At 39.1% G+C, this 19,378-nt stretch overlaps 1 protein-coding gene across 1 annotated transcript in view; it reads right to left on the reverse strand.

Moving 5' to 3' along the window:
* Nucleotides 1–19,378, reverse strand: part of kcnh8 (potassium voltage-gated channel, subfamily H (eag-related), member 8) — a 288,746-nt gene that overhangs the window by 35,086 nt on the left and 234,282 nt on the right. Inside the window, exons 11-13 of the mRNA XM_052016213.1 lie at nt 7,769–7,983; nt 4,400–4,441; nt 3,466–3,821 (exon numbers count right to left, since the gene is read on the reverse strand). Of these exons, the coding sequence (XP_051872173.1) occupies nt 3,466–3,821; nt 4,400–4,441; nt 7,769–7,983 (613 nt within the window). The remainder of the gene's footprint in view (nt 1–3,465; nt 3,822–4,399; nt 4,442–7,768; nt 7,984–19,378) is intronic.

Raw genomic sequence — 19,378 nt, forward strand, 5'->3', positions numbered from 1 at the left:
TCCATAAGCTCATTGTAGTTCCAGACTTTTTATTTTTCTTGCACAAGAATGGCAAAGGTTTATGAATGTGACAATTAATTTTCTTCAGGTTTATTTAATGTTTTTAGAGTTGGTTGGTCTGAAGAAATTCATAGGGGTCCAATGAAAGAACAGCAACATGTTGTAATTTGCTGGGTTTATTCATAAACACGTGATCTCTGTCATGCTGTGACTCTTATTCCTTCTTTCATATATTGTTTTATCAAGTTCTGAAAGAAAGTTTGGGGAAATAAGGACCCAAATTCTCCAATGGTCAGTACAGTTCCAGTTGAAATTGTGAGTTATCTGAAAATCTGAGTCCAATTACAAGATTTCCATGTAGAGCAAAAAGTCAAACTTTGAATTCTGTATTTGCATTTTATAATTTGCAAATTAAATAATTTGAAAATAATTGGGGCAACATCTCAAACATCATCTTCCTTAACAAGGATGCATTCTTTTCAAGCTTAATTATGATGTTAGCTATGGTTTCTGATGTTCTGATCAATTCTGCATCCTTACAGTATAATTTGTGAGTTTTAAAAGCCATAACAAAGCATAAAAGAACAATTTTACTAAAATATCACACAAACTTCACAGGTTAAAATGCTGGCTGTGTAGCTAACCCTGCAGGAGGGTTAACTATTTTCTGCTGACAACACTTCAGTTTAAGTTTTTGTTATTTTCAGGTGAATATTTCCCTATAGTGACAAATTTACCCCTGGGGCTCTTGAGCAAAGCCACAACAGATTTAGTCTTTTTTAGAGCAGGTGACATTAACATTTTGAACCACAAGAGGCACAGCAAGAGAATCTGATATTTTTTCTGCATCAAATGACACAGTATTGCGGCAGTTTGAATTGAAGCATTTGCCTATAAGAGGGATGCCTTCAATCATTCATGTTTGTTACTTCACAAAACAAGCTATAACAAGAAGGAATATACCTGAAGACTAAGGAAGTTATAAAATCTTGATTAAAATAAAAGTGTGTTTTATATCAAGGAACAAAGTTGTAAATGGGAAAAGAAAATCAAATTCTGACACAAACTGGCAGTCCAACAACGTTTGGATTTAGGATTTGGCATTTTGAAACACACAAAGCACAATACAATGGGGATTATGGAAAGACAAAGAATGAGGATCAACATGGAGAAATTTTGAACGAATTAGTAGAATTGCTGGGGGTGGTAGGTTTAAGGTTAATCATGATTATTTGAAAAAGTGGTATGTGTGGCAAACAATCTTGACTCCCAAAAATGAAAGGCTCCCCTGGGAGCTCCCAGTAACTTGAAGGGTGGTGTATTGAGACAGATTTTATAAGGATCCTGCTTATAAAATACTTTTTTGCATTTTGAACCATTGTACTAAGTGGGTAGATGCTTTCTTGTGTAAGTCTGCTACATCTAAGACTGATGATATTCTTAAGATGTGGGTTTCCCCAAGTGATGGATTCAGATGATGTTATTCATTTGCCAGGTAATGCAAGCCACTTTGAAATAAGCAGGAATTGAAAGTACATTACATGTGGCCTGCGTCCCTCAGTCACAGGGGACAGTGAAACCAGCTCTGCAAAAAGAACTGAATGAACCTCAGGGCAAGTAGGATGAGGCACTTCCTGTAATTCTCATGGGAATACAAATCTAAAAACAGGTTATTACCTCACAAACTGGTAACAAATGGACCTCGTGAACTAGTTTCCACATTGTAGAGTAAGTCAAAAGGGACAACTTTGTCTGCAATATCTAGAAAATCCTGAAAGAACTATTTATTTAGTCAGTCACTTTTCTGAATCTGGGCATGGCTGGAAAGTCCGGCATCTATCGTCTATCCCTACTTGTCCTTGACCATGTGTCAGTGAGCTGCCTTCTTTAACTGCTGCAATCAGTCTGGCGAAGGTACTTCCACATTTCTATAGGGGATCGAGTACCAGGATTTAGTTCCGGTGATGCTGAAAGAACAGCAATATATTTCCAAATCAGGATGTTGCACGACTTGGAGGGGAACCTGCAGGTGATAGTGTTCCCTTGATCCTGAAACCCTTGTCTTTCTTGGTAGTAGAGGTCACAGATTTGGGTGTTGTCATAATAGCCTGGTGAGATCAGTGCAGTGCATTTTTGTAAATGGTACACACCGCAGCCAACATGGTAGAGGGAATGAATGTTTAGGATGATGGATGCAGTGTTGCTTAATGGCAGGAAACAAAGAGGATGGGTTGACGGGTATTTTTGTAATTGGGCAATCAGTAGAAATCCACAGGTCTCAGTATTAGGTACCTTGCTTTTTGTAAAATATTTAGCGGAATGGTTAAGAAACTTGCGGGTGGTAAGGTGGTTAAAAGACATGTAAGTTGTCTTCCTTTATTAGCTAATGTATAAGAATTTATGCTAGAACTCAATACAACATTAATTTCATCACAGCTTGAGTACCGTTCAATCCCGGTTTCCACATTACAGGAAAGATACGATCACATTGGAGAAGAAAGATTCATAAGGATGTTCACAGGACTGTAAATATTTTAGCTTTGAGGAAGGATTGGATAGACTGGAATTGTTTTCTTTAAGGCAGACAAGACAGTGCGAAGATATAATTGAGGAGTAAAAGATTATGAGTGACCTAGGTTGAGTAAATAGCAAGGACCTATTATCATTAGAAGATACATCAAAAACCAGAGGACACAAATTTAGTAATTTGTAGAGGGATTAGAGGGGAGATGAGGAATGTATGTTTTCACCAGACAGTAGCAGTGGTATGGAACTCACTGCTTGGGGGGATTGGTAGAGACAGAATCCTTCTGCCCTTGAGGAACAGCAGGAAAGTAAAGCTGAGCCAAGAACAAATCGTCTCATTGAATGGCAGAGCAGGTACAAGAGATTATGAAGTATTTTTTGCCTATGATAATTCAGGTTCTGCTTATAATTTGTAGTGCAATTAATAGCTTACCGTTAGGGTAAAGGGATAGGATATTTTATTGTGCATGCTCTCACTGTTTGGAGGGCATGCAATAATACTTCAAGATTTGTACCTGTAATCTCTGATTTATTAAGTGAGAAACATTTATATAATCTGTAACTTTGTATATGCTAGTGAGTTTGTAGAGATTTTAAATAAAGCAATCTTTTATCTCCAAAGATGAGTCTCAAGTTATCTTTCCCATGTGTCTGAAGCCAGAAACCTAGTGACTAAATCCATGCATATTATAGGCGGATGGTTGAATTCCTGGATAGTCATGTATGCTCATATGGGGGGGAAAGCAACAGAAAGTTAAAATGGGAAATTTATGCTTCCATGATATTATTATTTTGGTCTCCAATGCTAAACACAAGAAACATGGTAAAATAAAGATTACAATCACTTTGATGAAAATTGGACTGAAAACAGATAAGGGATAAGCACTGGGTAAAACTTGAATTTGCATTTGTAACAGAAATCTATTGAATGAGCTATACCTTGGACTGAGATCAGGAGAAGCAGATGCATTCAGTGTAGAGAGATGCAGCTTCAGACTTCTGTCTTTTTCGTTCTTGACATTAATTGACTCATTATCCTGTCTGCTTCTGGTCATAACATTGCAGCCCCTGATGGGAGATCGGAAGCATATTGGGCCTGAGAGAAGTGGCTGATTAACTCCAAGAGAACTGCTCGCATTCATAGTCTTGTTATAATTTAACGATCGATTATGGGACGTGAAATTGGCAGACACAAGTGATAATGGGGTAGTCTCATCAACTTCTTCCACCTCTTCTTCATCTTCAACAATTGAAGCAAGTTTCTGTTTTAGGCTGCCGTTTCCATTGGACTCTGACTAAGTGTGAAAATAAACAATCAGTTCAGGGTATCATAAACCAACAGTCGGGAACTTAATAGTTCTTTTATAACTCTGAAGTAACTTAGCATGATATTTGAAGGTTAAAGATCATTTAACAAAACAATAAACGAGATAGGAAAAAAAAATGATGTAGAGCCTTTGGCACCTCCAAACCACTGAAAGACCAATGAAGTACCTTTGAAATGCCATTGTTGTAATGATGAGGAACACATCAGATTATTGGATACAGCCAGATCCCCCAAAATAGCAATTATATAAATAACCCAATAATCTGTTTAAGTAATGTTATCCATGGTATAAATATTGGCAAGGCTCTTGGAGGGAATCTTTTATTTCCACCTGAATGAGCAAATAGGACTTGTGTTTTACATCATATTTGGTAAATATATTACATTTCATCAGCAGTATTGAAGGTGACCTGAAGCTGTTAGAAGTAAATTTTGAAATTAATAACAAAAATGATAATATTTATATAGACAGGCATATTGCTTTTGGTAGAATTAAGAATATAAGACATGCAATAGCAACAGAATAAGTCAAATGTGGCAGCATACCTGGGATATCATGCATGATTTGTGAGACAACCTTGAAATTCCCTGTTAAAATAAAAGCAATGATATGAAGGAGGTATGCTTTCATACAATAGGTTGTTAAGATTTGCAACATATCACCTGAAATGGCGATACTATCAGATACAATAGAACCTTTCAAAAGCCAACAAGATATTGTAAAATTGGACAGTCTTTTCAATCCCAATTCAACAATAATGGACTAAGTGGCTTCCTTCTGAACTGAAAGATACCCTGATTCCATGAAATATACTGGCACAGATTGTGAGGGTAAATGCCAGCAAGTTTGGGCTTCTGCACATTCATAGTCAAACACAGAGGTCTCAAAATTACTTGACCATTGTTGTTGGATAACATTTCAAGTGCACTGCCAATGGGCTTACTTTGGAGTTCAAAATTTACAGAAATTCCCCAGCAATTCTGCTGGATAATTGGCTCTTGGATCCCATGCTCAGTTAGAAATACACTCCTTCATTAATGCATTGGTACATCAGCCAATACCTTGTTATTCTCAGGGTCTCCAGGGTGGGACTTAAACCCACAACCTTTGGATTTAGAGGCATGTATGTGTACCACCCTTAAGTATGGCTGACATCTTTTAAGCAAACTGTATTGTTAAGTGAAGTCGAGAGAGAAAAAAGATCTTGGTGTTATGGTATTCAGATCATTAATGATTTGTGGGACCAATGTAGAGAAACCTCAGTTGAAGCTGACAATGTTTTGGGTTATATTAGTGGTGTAAATCAAAGACAACAGTTTGAAACTATGCAGGTCACTAATCAGGCCAGATCTGTGACCAGTTTTGATACCCTCATATATTGGCTGATATAATAGTCTGAGATAAACCTGTAGTCCTTGAAATAATTAAAGGGCTGGACAGCATCCCTGCTTATAGATCATCTCCACTTAGATTGACAAATACTGGGTACAGGAACTTAAACTAGGTAAACGCAGGAATAGACTGCCAGTTTATTTGATGTGAGCTGACACTCTATATCGTTTGAAGGAGAAGGTCAACCAGTTCTGGTCTGGGATAGGTGCTCAATCATAAAGAATATAATGAGTCTACAGATGAATATTTTGTCCATATGATCTTCTGGAATGGCTTCAATTGTGTGAGGGAAGTGGAGAGGAATTTTTCAGTTCCTTGTCTCATATTAGCCCAGGGTTTTAGAGCCCTGGGTCCTAAAGTCAATATATTGTTTAAAATATAGGTATATAATTAAGAAAAGAATAAAACATTTATGCTATGGGAACTGAATGCAAAACAAGGAAGTTATGCTTCAGTTATACACGGCACTGGTGAGACCACAGCTGGAGTACTCTACCCAGTCTTTGTCTCCTTATTTATGGAAGGATGTTAAAGCATTGGAATTAGCTGTGAGAAGGTTCACTAGACTAACTGGAATGGACAGGCTATTTTATGAGACAAGATTGAACATACTAGTTTTATATCTGCTGGATACATAGTGAGAGGGGACTTGACTGAAACATACTAGATCCTGATGGGATGGATGTAGAGAAGATATTTCCTCCTGTGGGAGAATCTGGAAGACAGAGTCACTGTTTAGAAATAGGACCATTCATTTAAGATGGAGGTGAATAAAATTTTTTTCTGCCACCCTCCCAGAACTTAGTGAGTTTTGAAAAATTTTGACCAAAGGCTCCACTTTCCCTGCAGCCACCTCTTTTAAAACCCTTGAGTGCAGGTGATTGAGATTTCTACAAGTTCCTCCGTTACCTGAAGTTAGCCTATCTGTTATCTTCAAATTATTTGCAGTATCTTCCACAGTGAAGACTGATGCAAAAATTGAATTAACATATCTGCCATTTCCTTGTTTCCTGTTACTAATTCACCAGTCTTGTTCTCTAGAATGAATAGAACTTAGAATCAAGAAAGGGATGGTCACTCTGATGTGACTGTATAATAGACACCCCAATAGTTAGCTGGAATTGGAGGGACAGACGCGCAGACAGATTGCAGCTAGTTGTAAATGTAATAGGGTAGTATTAGTGGGAGATTTTAACTTCCCTAATATTGACTGGGCCAACCATAATGTAAAAGGCTAGGACGGAGTGGAATTTGTGAAATGTGTCTGAGAAAGTTTCCTTTACCAATATATAGAGGGACCTACTAGAGAGATTGCAATGCTGGACCTCCTCCTGGTGAATGAGGTAGGGCAGAAGTGTCTGTCAGCAAGCATTTAGGTCCAGTGACCACAATTCTATTAGTTTTAAAATATTTATGGAGGAGGAAATGACCAGTTCACAGCTTAAGGTCCTGAACTTGCGCAGAGCGAATTTTGGAGCCATTAGGCAGGATCTTGCAGAGATTGATTGGGCGAGATTGTTTGCAGGGAAAGGAGCCTCTGTCAAGTGGGAGGCCTTTAAAACTGTGATGTCAAGAGTTCAGGGTCTGCATGTTCCCGTTAGGGTGAAGGACAAGGCTGGCAGTTTTCAGGAACTCTGGTTGACAACAGATATTGAGGCTCTGGTTAAGAAAATGAGGGAGGCATATATTGGGAATAAGTGAATCTTTTGATGACTGTAAGAGGTGTAGGAGTGCACTTAGAAGAGAAGTTAGGAGGGCAAAAAGAGGATATGAGAGGGATCTGGCAGGCAAGGTGAGGCAAAATCCCTAGAGATTCCATAGGTACATTAAGAGTGAAAGGGTGGCTAGGGAGTGAATAGGTCCCCTTAAAGATTAGCATGGCTGTCTACGTGTGGAGCTAAAGGAAATGGGAGAGATTTTTAATGAATATTTCTCTTCAATTTTCACCATCGGGCCACCTGCCTAGATTCAAGTTGCTGCAATAAACAGGAAATTAAACTCTTTTGTTTTCCTTCAAAGACATTTAGAACCAAAACAAGTGAAGACTCTGCCAGAATGAGAAGAAAGGTCAACTAATTTGTCTTGACATGTGAATTCCTCGGAAGAAGAGCTTTCTGGATAAATATTATTTGTATTAATTTACTCCATCCACTGTGCTATCTCCCATTTTACAATTCATATCAAATCTATCAGAGTGTTACTGATACTGAATTCACTTTTCAATAAATATAAATTCAACTGCTCCTAACAGTGCCAAAAAAAAACCCCATAACGTTTGAATTTATGACAACACTCACATCGTGGTTAATACCAAGGTGTGCTAAAGACAGGCATGCAGTTTAAGCCTTTCTATATATGTGAATATTACGTCTACATATTAGTATGGGAAGATACCTTGAATTTGTAATTGTGCTCTAAAAATGTATTCAATGTTTTAAAATATTAGTAATTTAAATGTGTTTAACTTTGCATTCTTTTGATAATGGTGCAATAAATAGAGTAACTATCATCACTATACTTACATCACCTTCATGACCCTCTCTGAGGTTATAAGTGAGATTGTGTTGAATGTCTTCCTTGAATTTATGGGAATATTCTGGGTACAGCTCCAGCACCTCATAGAGGCCTTTCAGATTAATACATTGCAGGTCACAGTAGGTTAGAGCTTTCACATCTGCGCTGGTTTTGATAACTTGATCTTTATCTGCAAGATTTGCACCAATCAGATCACCTTTACCTGTAATACAATAAGTAAGATAGATCAGCATAGCTTTTCACAAAGCATGGGGAACTGAGGTCCAACATGTTGCAATTAATTGGCAAAGACAGGTTTGATTTCCCAAGGTCTCAGAGAAATTAGTTCAATGTACCAAAAAAGAAAGGTGCTGCATCTATGTCTGTATGTACACTGGATTTTATCTCAGGCTTTATTTATATATTCTGTGTATTATGTAAACAACCACTGAGGATTCCTGTTTGGTGCAATGATGGTGGTCCAAGGTATATAAGTTATCTTTAAGCAAGGGGCAGGATCATCAAGGGGCCTTAGTAAAGTCTCCAGTGAACCATGTTGCTGGGTAAATTTTTAGAAGCTTGGTGAACATTTTTAAACCTCACAGATGGTGAGGAAATATCCTGGAGTGCTTCTGCAAAATTCTCTGTGCCAGTGGACAATTTTGCAATTGGCAGGAATGCATTAAATAAGCATCCAATCATTCAGGATGCAAGCAAGATCTACATAAGAGGCACCCTGCTTTGACGACGAGGCCACTGAACAGCTGCTGCAGGAAATGAAGCAAAGAGGGGCATGTTGTGTTTTACTGACCTGGCAATGGTACCATGGTATGGCCAAAGATGGGTAAGATCATCTGCAGTGCCAGTAGTGTGCCAAGTACTTTTTCAGAAGTGGGAAAATAAGTCTGAGATTTTACACATTTGTCTGTTTCCCCAGGGGACATGCTTCCTGTTACTCAATGGTCATTACTTATGTATTTTAAGGCATCATTCAGCCTCATGCCCAGACAGGAAGGATCATTTTGGTCATGGCCCGTGGAAATACTATACAAGTCAAAGTAAGGATGGAATCAGAATCAGATTTATTATCACTAACTTAGATGACGTGAAATTTGTTGTTTTGCAGCAGCAGTATAATGCAATACAATGCAAAGACGTAAAATTACTGTAAATTTTAAAATAATGAAATAGTGTGAAAAAAAGGAATAATGATGTAGTGTTCATGGGTTCATGGACCATTCAGATAGGTGGAGGGGAAGAAGTTGTTGAGTGTGGGTCTACAGCCTCCTGTACCTCCTCCCCGGGAACAACTTACCACAGTACAATAAAAATTAGCAATGGCTGTGAGAGAGTGGAAATGATAAGGTCATGCTGTCACCCTGGGTGAAAGATGAATGCCTTTCACACTGGCAAGAGGATTTCAATGGTGTTCCCCAAGGGAACAGGAAGGGTCAGTTTTGTGTCCATTAATCTTTTCTGTTTTGGTAAGTCACCTAGATTTGAATATAGGGAGCAGTATTATTATGTTTGTAGATGAAACAGAGCTTGGGATAGTAGAAGATAATAATGATGACGGTAAAAGAAATGGTAAACTAGATGAAATGGGGAAAATGGTGGGATCCAGTAAAGATAAGTTCTTAGTGATATGTGGTAAGATCTTGAAAAATATAAATGAGTGGAGAGATCTTGATGTCCATGAACAAAACTCTCATTTATTTTGGCAGTGGAAACCTCATGGCCATACATTCCCATGAACAATGTCTTTGAACCTATGAAGTGCCTTTATCTTTTAACACCAAGGCAACAAGACCTTTATCAGACCTGAAACATTGACTTTCCCTCTTCCCACAGATGCTGCCTGACCTGCTGAGTATTTCCAGCAATTTCTGTTTTTATTTTCGAAGTGAACTTTTGTTTGCTGGATTGGAGGGAAGTGTATAGTCAGCCTTCTTGGGAATAGTACTTAGACCACTACTTTTCTTAGTATATGTTAGTGACTTGGACTTGGGTGTATGGGGCAAGATGTCCAAACTTGCAGACACAAATAGACAGACAGAATGGTAAACATTTCTATCCATGCTACTGCAGCCTCTCTTATCCGTCATCCCTGGCTTCTCTACGGCTTGGGCAATAGACCTTAGTCTTGCCTGGCTTTAGTGAGAGGTGGCAGAAGAAATATAATGCAGAAAAATGTGAAATGTTACATTTTTTGATTGGAAGAACAAAGAGAAGAAATATAAACTAGATAGCACAATTCTAACAGTTGTGCAGGAACAGAGTTGACTAGTCAATAGTTAAAAGTGACAGGGTAGGTTGAAAATTTGTTTAAAAAACAGTATATGGGATCCCACACTTTAGGAACAGTGTCAATGAGTACATGGTTGAGCCATTCCTGATCTGTTCAGAACAATATCAACAAACTTCTGAAAAGTGTGTCTCCAATGGCTGCTTGAATCACATTAGTGTCGCAGAAATAAATTTTGAAGGCCTAGACAATGCAGGAGAGTTCATGGTTGTTGCTTCTCCCCCTCCATGTAATAACATCTCCTTCATGAAACAGAGCTTGTTGGGTCATTACTCAACATTAAGATTCAAAACTGTGCAACAGGATCTGTAACACCTCTTAGTGTTTTCCTCAACTCTAAGTGCATTATAGTTCTTGCATCCGATCAGCCTGCTGTTGGTCCTCCTCCAAATTATATAATGACAGAGAAATTCCAGAGATATGACCCAGTAGGTAGCTCTGACACATCCACATTGAAACCAGAATTAGAACAGTAAAAGAATCTGCTATACCTCAGATTCCTTGCTGACTCATGATTCCCAGCCACCTTTTTATGGGGAAACCCAATGCTAGTCATACTGACATTGAACAGCTCTTTAAAAAAAAACTTAAAGGTTTAAACTGTACACATAGAATACTACATGTGCAGATCCTCTTCTGTTCAACACCATTCTCAATCATCATCACTAGATCAAAGTCTTGGAAATCTACATCAAAAAAAAGATGCAGGTTGCTTTACAACCCAAGTGCAGTGATCAATGAAAGTAGCTGCCACACAAACGCCCCCTCCCCTGCCCCACCTTCTCAATGGGAAGAATGGGAAAGATATATTGATCTGTTGAGTGATGCTCCCAAAAATATGAATGAATAAATAAATTGGGATCCAGAAATAAGACATGATAGCAGAGTAGTTGCATCCAACCAGAACTGCTGGTGAAATTAAATTCAAGTAATTAAATTAAAAAAAGGCTGATAGCCATGAAACTGCAGAATTGTCATTAAATTCCATCAGGGAAGGAAATATGCCATCCTTATTTGGTCTGGCCTATATGTAACTCCAGGACCACAAATGTGGTTGACACTTAATTGTCACCTCAGTTCAGGGGCAATTAGGAATGTACAATAAATGCTGGCAATAGCCAGTGACGTCCTCTTCCCGTTAATGGATAAAACTGGGAGTGCAAATTTCAAATTCACAGATGATATTGCATTTGTGGCTGTAGTTTTATAGAGTATGGGAGATTATTATTTCTCATGTAGCTGGCAAACTTGGGAAGAGTAATGAGATTGCAAGGTCCCGGGAAAATTATTGTCCAAATGAAGTGGAAATACAGAATCTGGGGAATGGATGCACAAATTACAGTTACGTAGGTGAATGAAACCAAAATGTAAAACAAGAATATCTGGATTTGAACACCAGAAAGAGTTCAATTCTGGAAAAATAGCCTTAAAAACAGAGAAGATGCATTAAACTTCTATTGCACCTCAAGTAGGCCACATTGCTCTGGCTCTCATTTTGTATGAAGGAAGCATTATTATTATTATTACTATTACTAACAGAGGCACTGTCCTAAACAGAATGCTATCAGAACTGACAGATTATGCTAATCAGAATCGAAATGAGGAGTGATCTGATAACTTTTTTCTAGATTCTGGAAATGTAGGGTTACGTAGAGAGAACCATGTCACTTGCAGGTAGGATCAGAATTAAGAACGATAGATGTAAGATGTTCACTAATAATCCAATCTGAATGTATTATTATCAATGGCGGTCATTAGGACTCCTGGACTCTTCACCAACAACAGCATACCTGCAATAATTGATAAAGATTGCTCTTCTATCATACTGGTTCATAGATATGTGGTATTTCCCGCTGCCATAATATACCAGGTTCTCTGCTGAGTGGTAAAGGTGTCAGTGGAAAGGTGAATTGCAGCTATTGGTCAGCAGGTTCAAGGAAGAAAAGGGGCTGGAGGAAAGAAATTAATGTCAGAATTGGGAGACTGTGATGGGCCTTGCTACCTGCATTTAGCAATAATGTGTGGTGTGTGAAATGACAGGATGGGCACTTTTCTCAGTCCATTCCAATTGGAGCATTGGTGTAAAAATAACACATTTGTTTTAATATAAATGATATTGAATGTTTACTTGATTCTAACATTAATATCTATGAACACTATACTTTTGCACCAAACTACAACAATACTGCTCCATAACACCTCCACAAGGGAGTACTGGTGAATTTACTCTATCTGGAGTAAATTCTATCTCTAATAACCAAAATGTTCTTCCTTTGGCTTTGTAACCAATCCTTAGTATCAGTCATGTTCTCTGCAATGAACAGTGCATTTTGCACTTTTGCAGATTCTTTGCAAGTGATTTATTTCTCACATTTACTCATAATTTCCATACTTCCTTATGACATGGAAGGAGGCCATTTGGTTCATCATAACTATGTCAGCTTTCAGAGCAACTCCATTAATCTTACTGTCCCACTATTTCTCCACAATTGTGATACATATCCTGTCAAAATTTAAAGTGAAGTTGTTTGTGGTTTCCACCACAACAGTAATATGCTTGCTTGTACTGAGTGGCAATTGTTTGAGGAGCATGCTCCTGAGGAAACTGTATTTGCTGATGAAATGAAGGAGGTCCTCTTTGTGTTTTGACACTCATGATGCCTCCTAGTGCCGTACAGACTCTTTGAACGGTATCTGTGGTTGGGTCAGAGTGACACAGTAATTCCTTGGTATCCTTGCAGACAAGTTCCAAAGTCAGTGCAATATCAAAGTCAAATTCTCCTGTGACTAAAACCACCTGTGATAAGTTTCCCTTTGAAGACTTCAGACAAATTGATCTTGGGGGGGGGGGGGGGGGGGCCATCATGTCAAAATGTACCAAAATCACTTGAGTACCCAGAATGCACTGCCTGAGAGAGTGGTGGAAGCAGAGTCGCTGAAAGCATTCAATAAGTGTCTAGGCAAGCACTTAAAGTGCCTTGGCATAGAAGGCTGTGGGCCAAGTGCCGGATGATGGGATTAATATGGATGGGTGCCCACAGTTTGGCATGGATATGGTGGGCCAAATGGCCTGCTTCCATGCTTTGTGACTCTATGAATTTGTCAGATGCTTCAATGGAATGGACGTTGTCAGCCAGAACTTCTCCTTTCTCTTGGTGCCAATGCTGAAATTTGAAATGCTTTGCAACGAGAATTGACTTGAAATGCATTGACACTGTTTCAATAAGTTCTGTGGAAGATAACTCTAATTTCTTAGGTGCAATTTGACTCTTGAGAAGTCCAAATTCCATAGGGTCCAAATTAGCCTTTTTCTCATCAGCAATATCATTTGCTGCAAACCACTTTTCAAAACATTCCAAATAAAAATTTGACCTGTCAAACTGTACTTCTCCACTCGTCACCAATTTATTGCTCCACAGTTTTGTTTTCTACAGTGGAGGTTTAATTGTAATAATGATGTTGCTCATTACAAACATGTTACCAAACAATGTACGGGATGACTGTGATACCCGGTTCAGGCCAACTTCACCTTATCAGTAATAACCTTCATGATAATGGAAAGGAAGACATGCAAGCTCCTCTGTGTGCAGCCATCATTATTTCTTCCCCTCCTGACTCCACCTACTGGTTATCTCCCAATAAGCTAGCACTTCAGCAACCCAGGGCAGACAAGTGCAATAAAGCACACAATAAATTACAATCAACGTTCCACTAACACTCATTACTATCCCCTCCACACTCATCAATATGGCCCACACTCATCGTCCTTCACCACATCCATCAATACTCCTTTACACTCATTGATACACCCTCATGTTCTTCAACTCACCTTTACACTCTACAACCCCTAAATAATAAGTTTTCTTTTATGCTAATCAATGCACCTCACACTCAGCTGGCCCCCTTGCCACACACATACACACCATTACCCTCCCACATTCATCAACACTCTCCCCAAATCATCAGCAAGCCCTTCCACACTTATCAGACCCCCAAAATCATCAGCAACTGGCCTTATTCATAACACCCCTGCACACTTATCAACACCTCCCTCACAATCATTACTACCCCAAACACACGCACACTCCATCACATTTACCCCCACACCCGGCATCATTCCACACATTCATCAATACCCCACACTCAGTGCTACCGTACACCCATCAATAACAGCGCCATACACATCAGCAACCCCCAAACACATCAACACTCCACCATACCCAGCCAAACCACACATGCTGTTCAACACTCTTCCTCCCATCTTTATCAACCTGCCCCACAATCCCTAACTCCTAATCGATATATCAAAACCTCCCACACACACCAACGGCCCACACGTTCAACAACACCGCAGACTCATGCAGTTCATCAACACCCTTCCAAAATCATCCTACTCTCGTCAGTATTGCCCCACAGTCAATAACTACATCAACTCACATGAATATCCCCACACTCATCAAAACCCAGACTCATCAATCTCCCCGCACTAATCAACATCGCTAACATTCACCAACCCAACAGCCGTCAACATTCACACACTCATCAACAACCCCCATACAAGTCATCACCCCTCCCACAAACAAGGAACACTTCCCCCTGCTCATAAACACTCCCCCATACCCTTGAACACTCCCCACACTCAAAACCCCACTCCTCATTCATTAACACTCGTTAACAATTCCCACGTACATCAAAAAGCACCATACTCTCAAAATGCCCTCACACCCTTCAACTGCCTTCCCACACAATATATCCCATGTTCATTAACTCTACACTCATCAATATGCCCTTTACTCATTAACACCCCTACCCACAACTCATCAACAGCCCATTATATTCATCAGTACCCACCACAGTAATTAACAATCCCCCATGCTCATTAATGACCCATCACACTCATCAACACCCCTTCTTTTTGGGCAATCCCTTGGGATTGAGGAAGCTACCACTCCATTTGTGTGGATTCTAGGTGACTAATGAGGTCAGTGTCGGAACTGCAGACTCTTCCACAGATGCTGCAGAAGCTGGTTGCTTGGGTGTAAGTGTTTGTGGGTGGGAGGGTGGTTTGTGAGGAGGTCTGCTCCTTCTGATGATTTTGCAGGTGACCAGTGTACCTCAGATGCATGGCTTTGAAGTTCTCAACATCATCTTGAACGCTCCTTCTCCCCTTTCAGTGATCAAGATCCTGAGGTTCCCAGGAATCAGTGGGGATGCTGCACTTCTTCAAGGACGTTTTGAGAACATCCTTGAATTGTTTCCTCTGCCCACCTAGTAATCTTCTTCCACAACAGAACTTGAAACATGGTGTCTATTTCAGGAGTCTGTGGTCAGGCATGCAAACGATATGGCCTACCCAAAGTAGCTGACTGAGAATACCTTGGATCTCGATACTGGGGATGCTGATCCACATGAGCGTGCCAACATTAATTTGCTTATCATTCCAGTGAATCTGGAGGATTTTACAAAGCGAACATTTGTTGTATTTTTCTGGAGCTTTGAAATGACTGCTGTAGGTAGTCCAGGCCTCAGATCATTGCTGCTGGTAGATCACGAGTTTTGTACCAAGTCTGAGATCTTGACCTTCTGATACTCTTTTCCTCAATTGACTGTGCTGGCATATTGGAGCACAATCACATTCATCATCACCCCCCAACCTCTCTCCCAACCCCCACTAGCATGACCCCAGCACACTCAGCAGCAATGACCACATGCATCATACTACCTTCCCACATCCATCATCATCCTTCCATAATTATCAACATTCTCCCACGCTCATCGACAGATACCACACACTCATCAACAATCCATAATCATCAACACACCATCCACATTCATCAACAATCCATAATCATCAACACACCATCCACATTCATCAACAACACCCAAACCTCCTTAAAACCCACCGCACATCATCACCCACATTACACTCATCAACACTATCCAATGCTCAACAACAACCTCTACAGTCAACAATCTCCATTAGCTGCATGAACATCTGCATATTAATCGACATCCACACTCATCAACACATCAACATCCACAATCATCAAAACCCATGCGTTTGTCAACATCTATACTCATTGACATACACTCACCAACACTCACACTCACCAACACTCACACTCACCAACTCCCTACACTCATCAACTCTACCACATTCATTCCTCCTTCCACATCCATCAGTGCACCGCCACTTTTGTCAACATCCCCCAAATTAGTGTATACTCTCCACATTCTCAACAATACAATCTTCCTCATTCTTCAACAGTCTCCATCACACTCAGGACTATGTCCCCATACACATTAACAACCCTCACACTCATCAATGATCCTCCATATTCATTAGCACCCACACCCATCAGCACCCATACCCATGAACACCTACACATTTGTCAGCAACCACACTCATTGATACCCACACTCATCAACGCCTAAGCTCATTAAAACCCACACTCATGAACACCGACACGCTCATCAACATTCATGCTCATCAACATTCATGCTCATTGGCACCCACATTTATCAACTTGCACACTCATCGCCACCCTCCCATCATCAATCCCACACTCATCAAATGCTATTTCCCTGAATGCTTTTCGTGTGATCTGACTGTAGTTGAAGGAACAAGGAAAAGCAGTGCCAGCTTGTGCTTAGTTCACCCATTACTGATACATTGAGGAAGAAAGGTGTAGGCGCGTCAGAATTACATTCAACTCAACGGCAAAGAAAAGTCATAATGTCTCATTGCTTTTTTGTTGTTCTTATAGTATAAGACTTAAATAATTTTGGGAGTTTTTAATCAAAAATTGTTTTCAGTATGTAAAATGTTATTGTAAAACCATAAATCATTAAATCAATAAATAATAATCAAATATTTACAGATTTTATTTTCACAAGGAAGGCACGTCAAATCCTTTCTACCCTAACTGCACATCACTAGAATTTACCCATTTTTAGTTCCTATATCAGAGAATTTCTGTGGGAAGAGATGATGAAAATTTAGCCTGCTATGCTCAGGATACTATTGTGCACATGTTGTGTACATCTGTAGATATTTTTCAGTGAGATATACTCGTGGAACGATGGTCTCATCAATAAACTTGTTTGACTGCTGTGTATGTCAGTTAGGTCCAGGACATATTCTTCTGATAAACATGAACATCATAACTTGCTGATGAAGATTATTATAAAGATGTGCTTGCTTTATCTGTGTTATTAAATTAATGGTAACTCTTTTGAAGCTTATGTGATTTTCATTTTACGCTGTCCCAGCTAATACACGTCTGGAGCTATTATTTCGCAATGAATATGAAGTCATTTTCAGTTACCTTCATCACAAGCCATGTCTGCACTTCAGCAATTGGCTGAGAAGATTGTGGTGCTGACTTTAGATCATGAAAGGTGTTAGATAATTAAGTTTGCTTGACCGTGTGTCGATAACTGCCCATTAACTGCCTATCAAGGAGTTCTACCGGCCTTTTATAAAATAGCAATCTCAAATCTATGTTGCATATTTAACACAAAGTGCCCTAAGGTATAGACAGGTGTAAAGAGGACATGTGCTAAGTCGACAGGCTGGTTCTTCCTTTTTTACACATGGACTTATCAATAAAGCATTGGTTAACACCTTGGGATGTTGCGCTATATTAACATAAATATGGAAATATAATTGTTGATGTTACCATGGATGTTATTCATGTTGAAGTCTGCCCTGTTAGAATACCATACGTAGTTAGACTTCATGAGTACATTTTTGTTGATTTTCTACCTGTGGCTTGTTAATGGCTCCATACTGTTGATGACATGTTAGAGATAGCCTTACACATTCAGTCATAAAATACATGTTGCAGTAGTTTTCCATTAGTGTGATACCAGTACCTGTGTTTAGCTAAGGAGCAAGGGAGAAGGCAAGCAAACAGCCTGGTTCTTGCTATAGGAAGATTTATCCAGGAATATGTCACTGAACACCCATGGATGCAGCTTATAAGGAATTATTACATCCGGGTATGATTGGAACCTACTGAAATATCAGTTCTGCCATCATCTTTTTTGGCTAGCATATTAACTGATCACTCTACATGGAATCTTACCCTTTTTAGAGGAGGTTAATAAAGAAAATGGTTCTGCTATACACCAGTTGTGCAGATTGATTTGTCATGGGAGCCCTCTTCTTGTTTTTGCCAATTTTAGCTTCCAGCAGTTGGGAAAAGTAATTACTTAGCCTGTCACAAGTATATACAGACTCTCCCATGAAAGTTGAGCTGTACAAAAAAAAACTATTGCTATGTAAAACATCTGTAACTTCTTGATTGAGTTCAATTTGTAAATAAGAAGGGTGATGAAATATTGAAACTGTAAAAATCTGAGACCTTTGAAATCTGTTGCAAAGACCGCAGCTGACAAATTAAATTAAAATGGTGAACCCCATGCTTCAGCCTCTAAAATAAAACAAAGTTAAAACAGACACCCTTAATTTGAGCATGTTACATGAATAAGTCATGTATGGTCTCTAGTTTGGAACTTGTGTTCTATATTTTCAGGGCTCAGGAGGTTTCTGTCTATTAATTAAAATCAAGTTTGTTTTGGTTCACACAGAATAAATTCCAATGAAATGAGATTTTTTTCCCCAAAGGTTCTGGAACACAATCTGCTTTCAATATGGTGTAATTATTGTTGCTTAAGTTAATAGAGGGAAGATACTGTAACCTATTTGAAAGAAGAGAATTTATTGGTGCAACACTTTGGAATAAGTCAAGTTCCATGATTATTAGATCATGGATTTTCCTTCCCAGAAAGCTAAATATCATAATAACTGAGTAATTTCAGCCTTTAAACTTTTGAGGACTTCTGCTCTACATTTTGCTTTTCAAGAATGAACCTGTGTAAACCTTAAAAAGATCCTAGTTAGAATATTCTGCAGTATGGGACCTAACATTTTAGTAAGAAAATGGAGATTGTGTAGAGGATGTAAAATAATACTATTTGAGCAGTGCCTAATATTAAAAAATTATAAATGTGATAAAGGACATTTTCTCACAAAAAGATAAATGGGAAATCAAGATATTTAAAATTGTGAAAGGGTGAAGCAGGGTAAATGGAAATACTTCTACCATCTTTTTCCCATTGTAGGGTTATCAAAACTGAGGCACTGGTTTAAGATGAGAGGTAAGAGTTTTAAAGGATCCAAGGGGCAAGTAAGGTGGTTGATTTCTGGAACGTGCTGCTAGAGGTGGTGGTGGAGTCAGATACAATTACTAGGTTTAAGAGGCATTTAGACAGACACTTGAATAGGCAAGGCAAAGAAGGATCTGAC

This window comes from Pristis pectinata, chromosome 5, assembly GCF_009764475.1.
Source record: "Pristis pectinata isolate sPriPec2 chromosome 5, sPriPec2.1.pri, whole genome shotgun sequence".
Lineage (NCBI taxonomy): Eukaryota > Metazoa > Chordata > Chondrichthyes > Rhinopristiformes > Pristidae > Pristis > Pristis pectinata.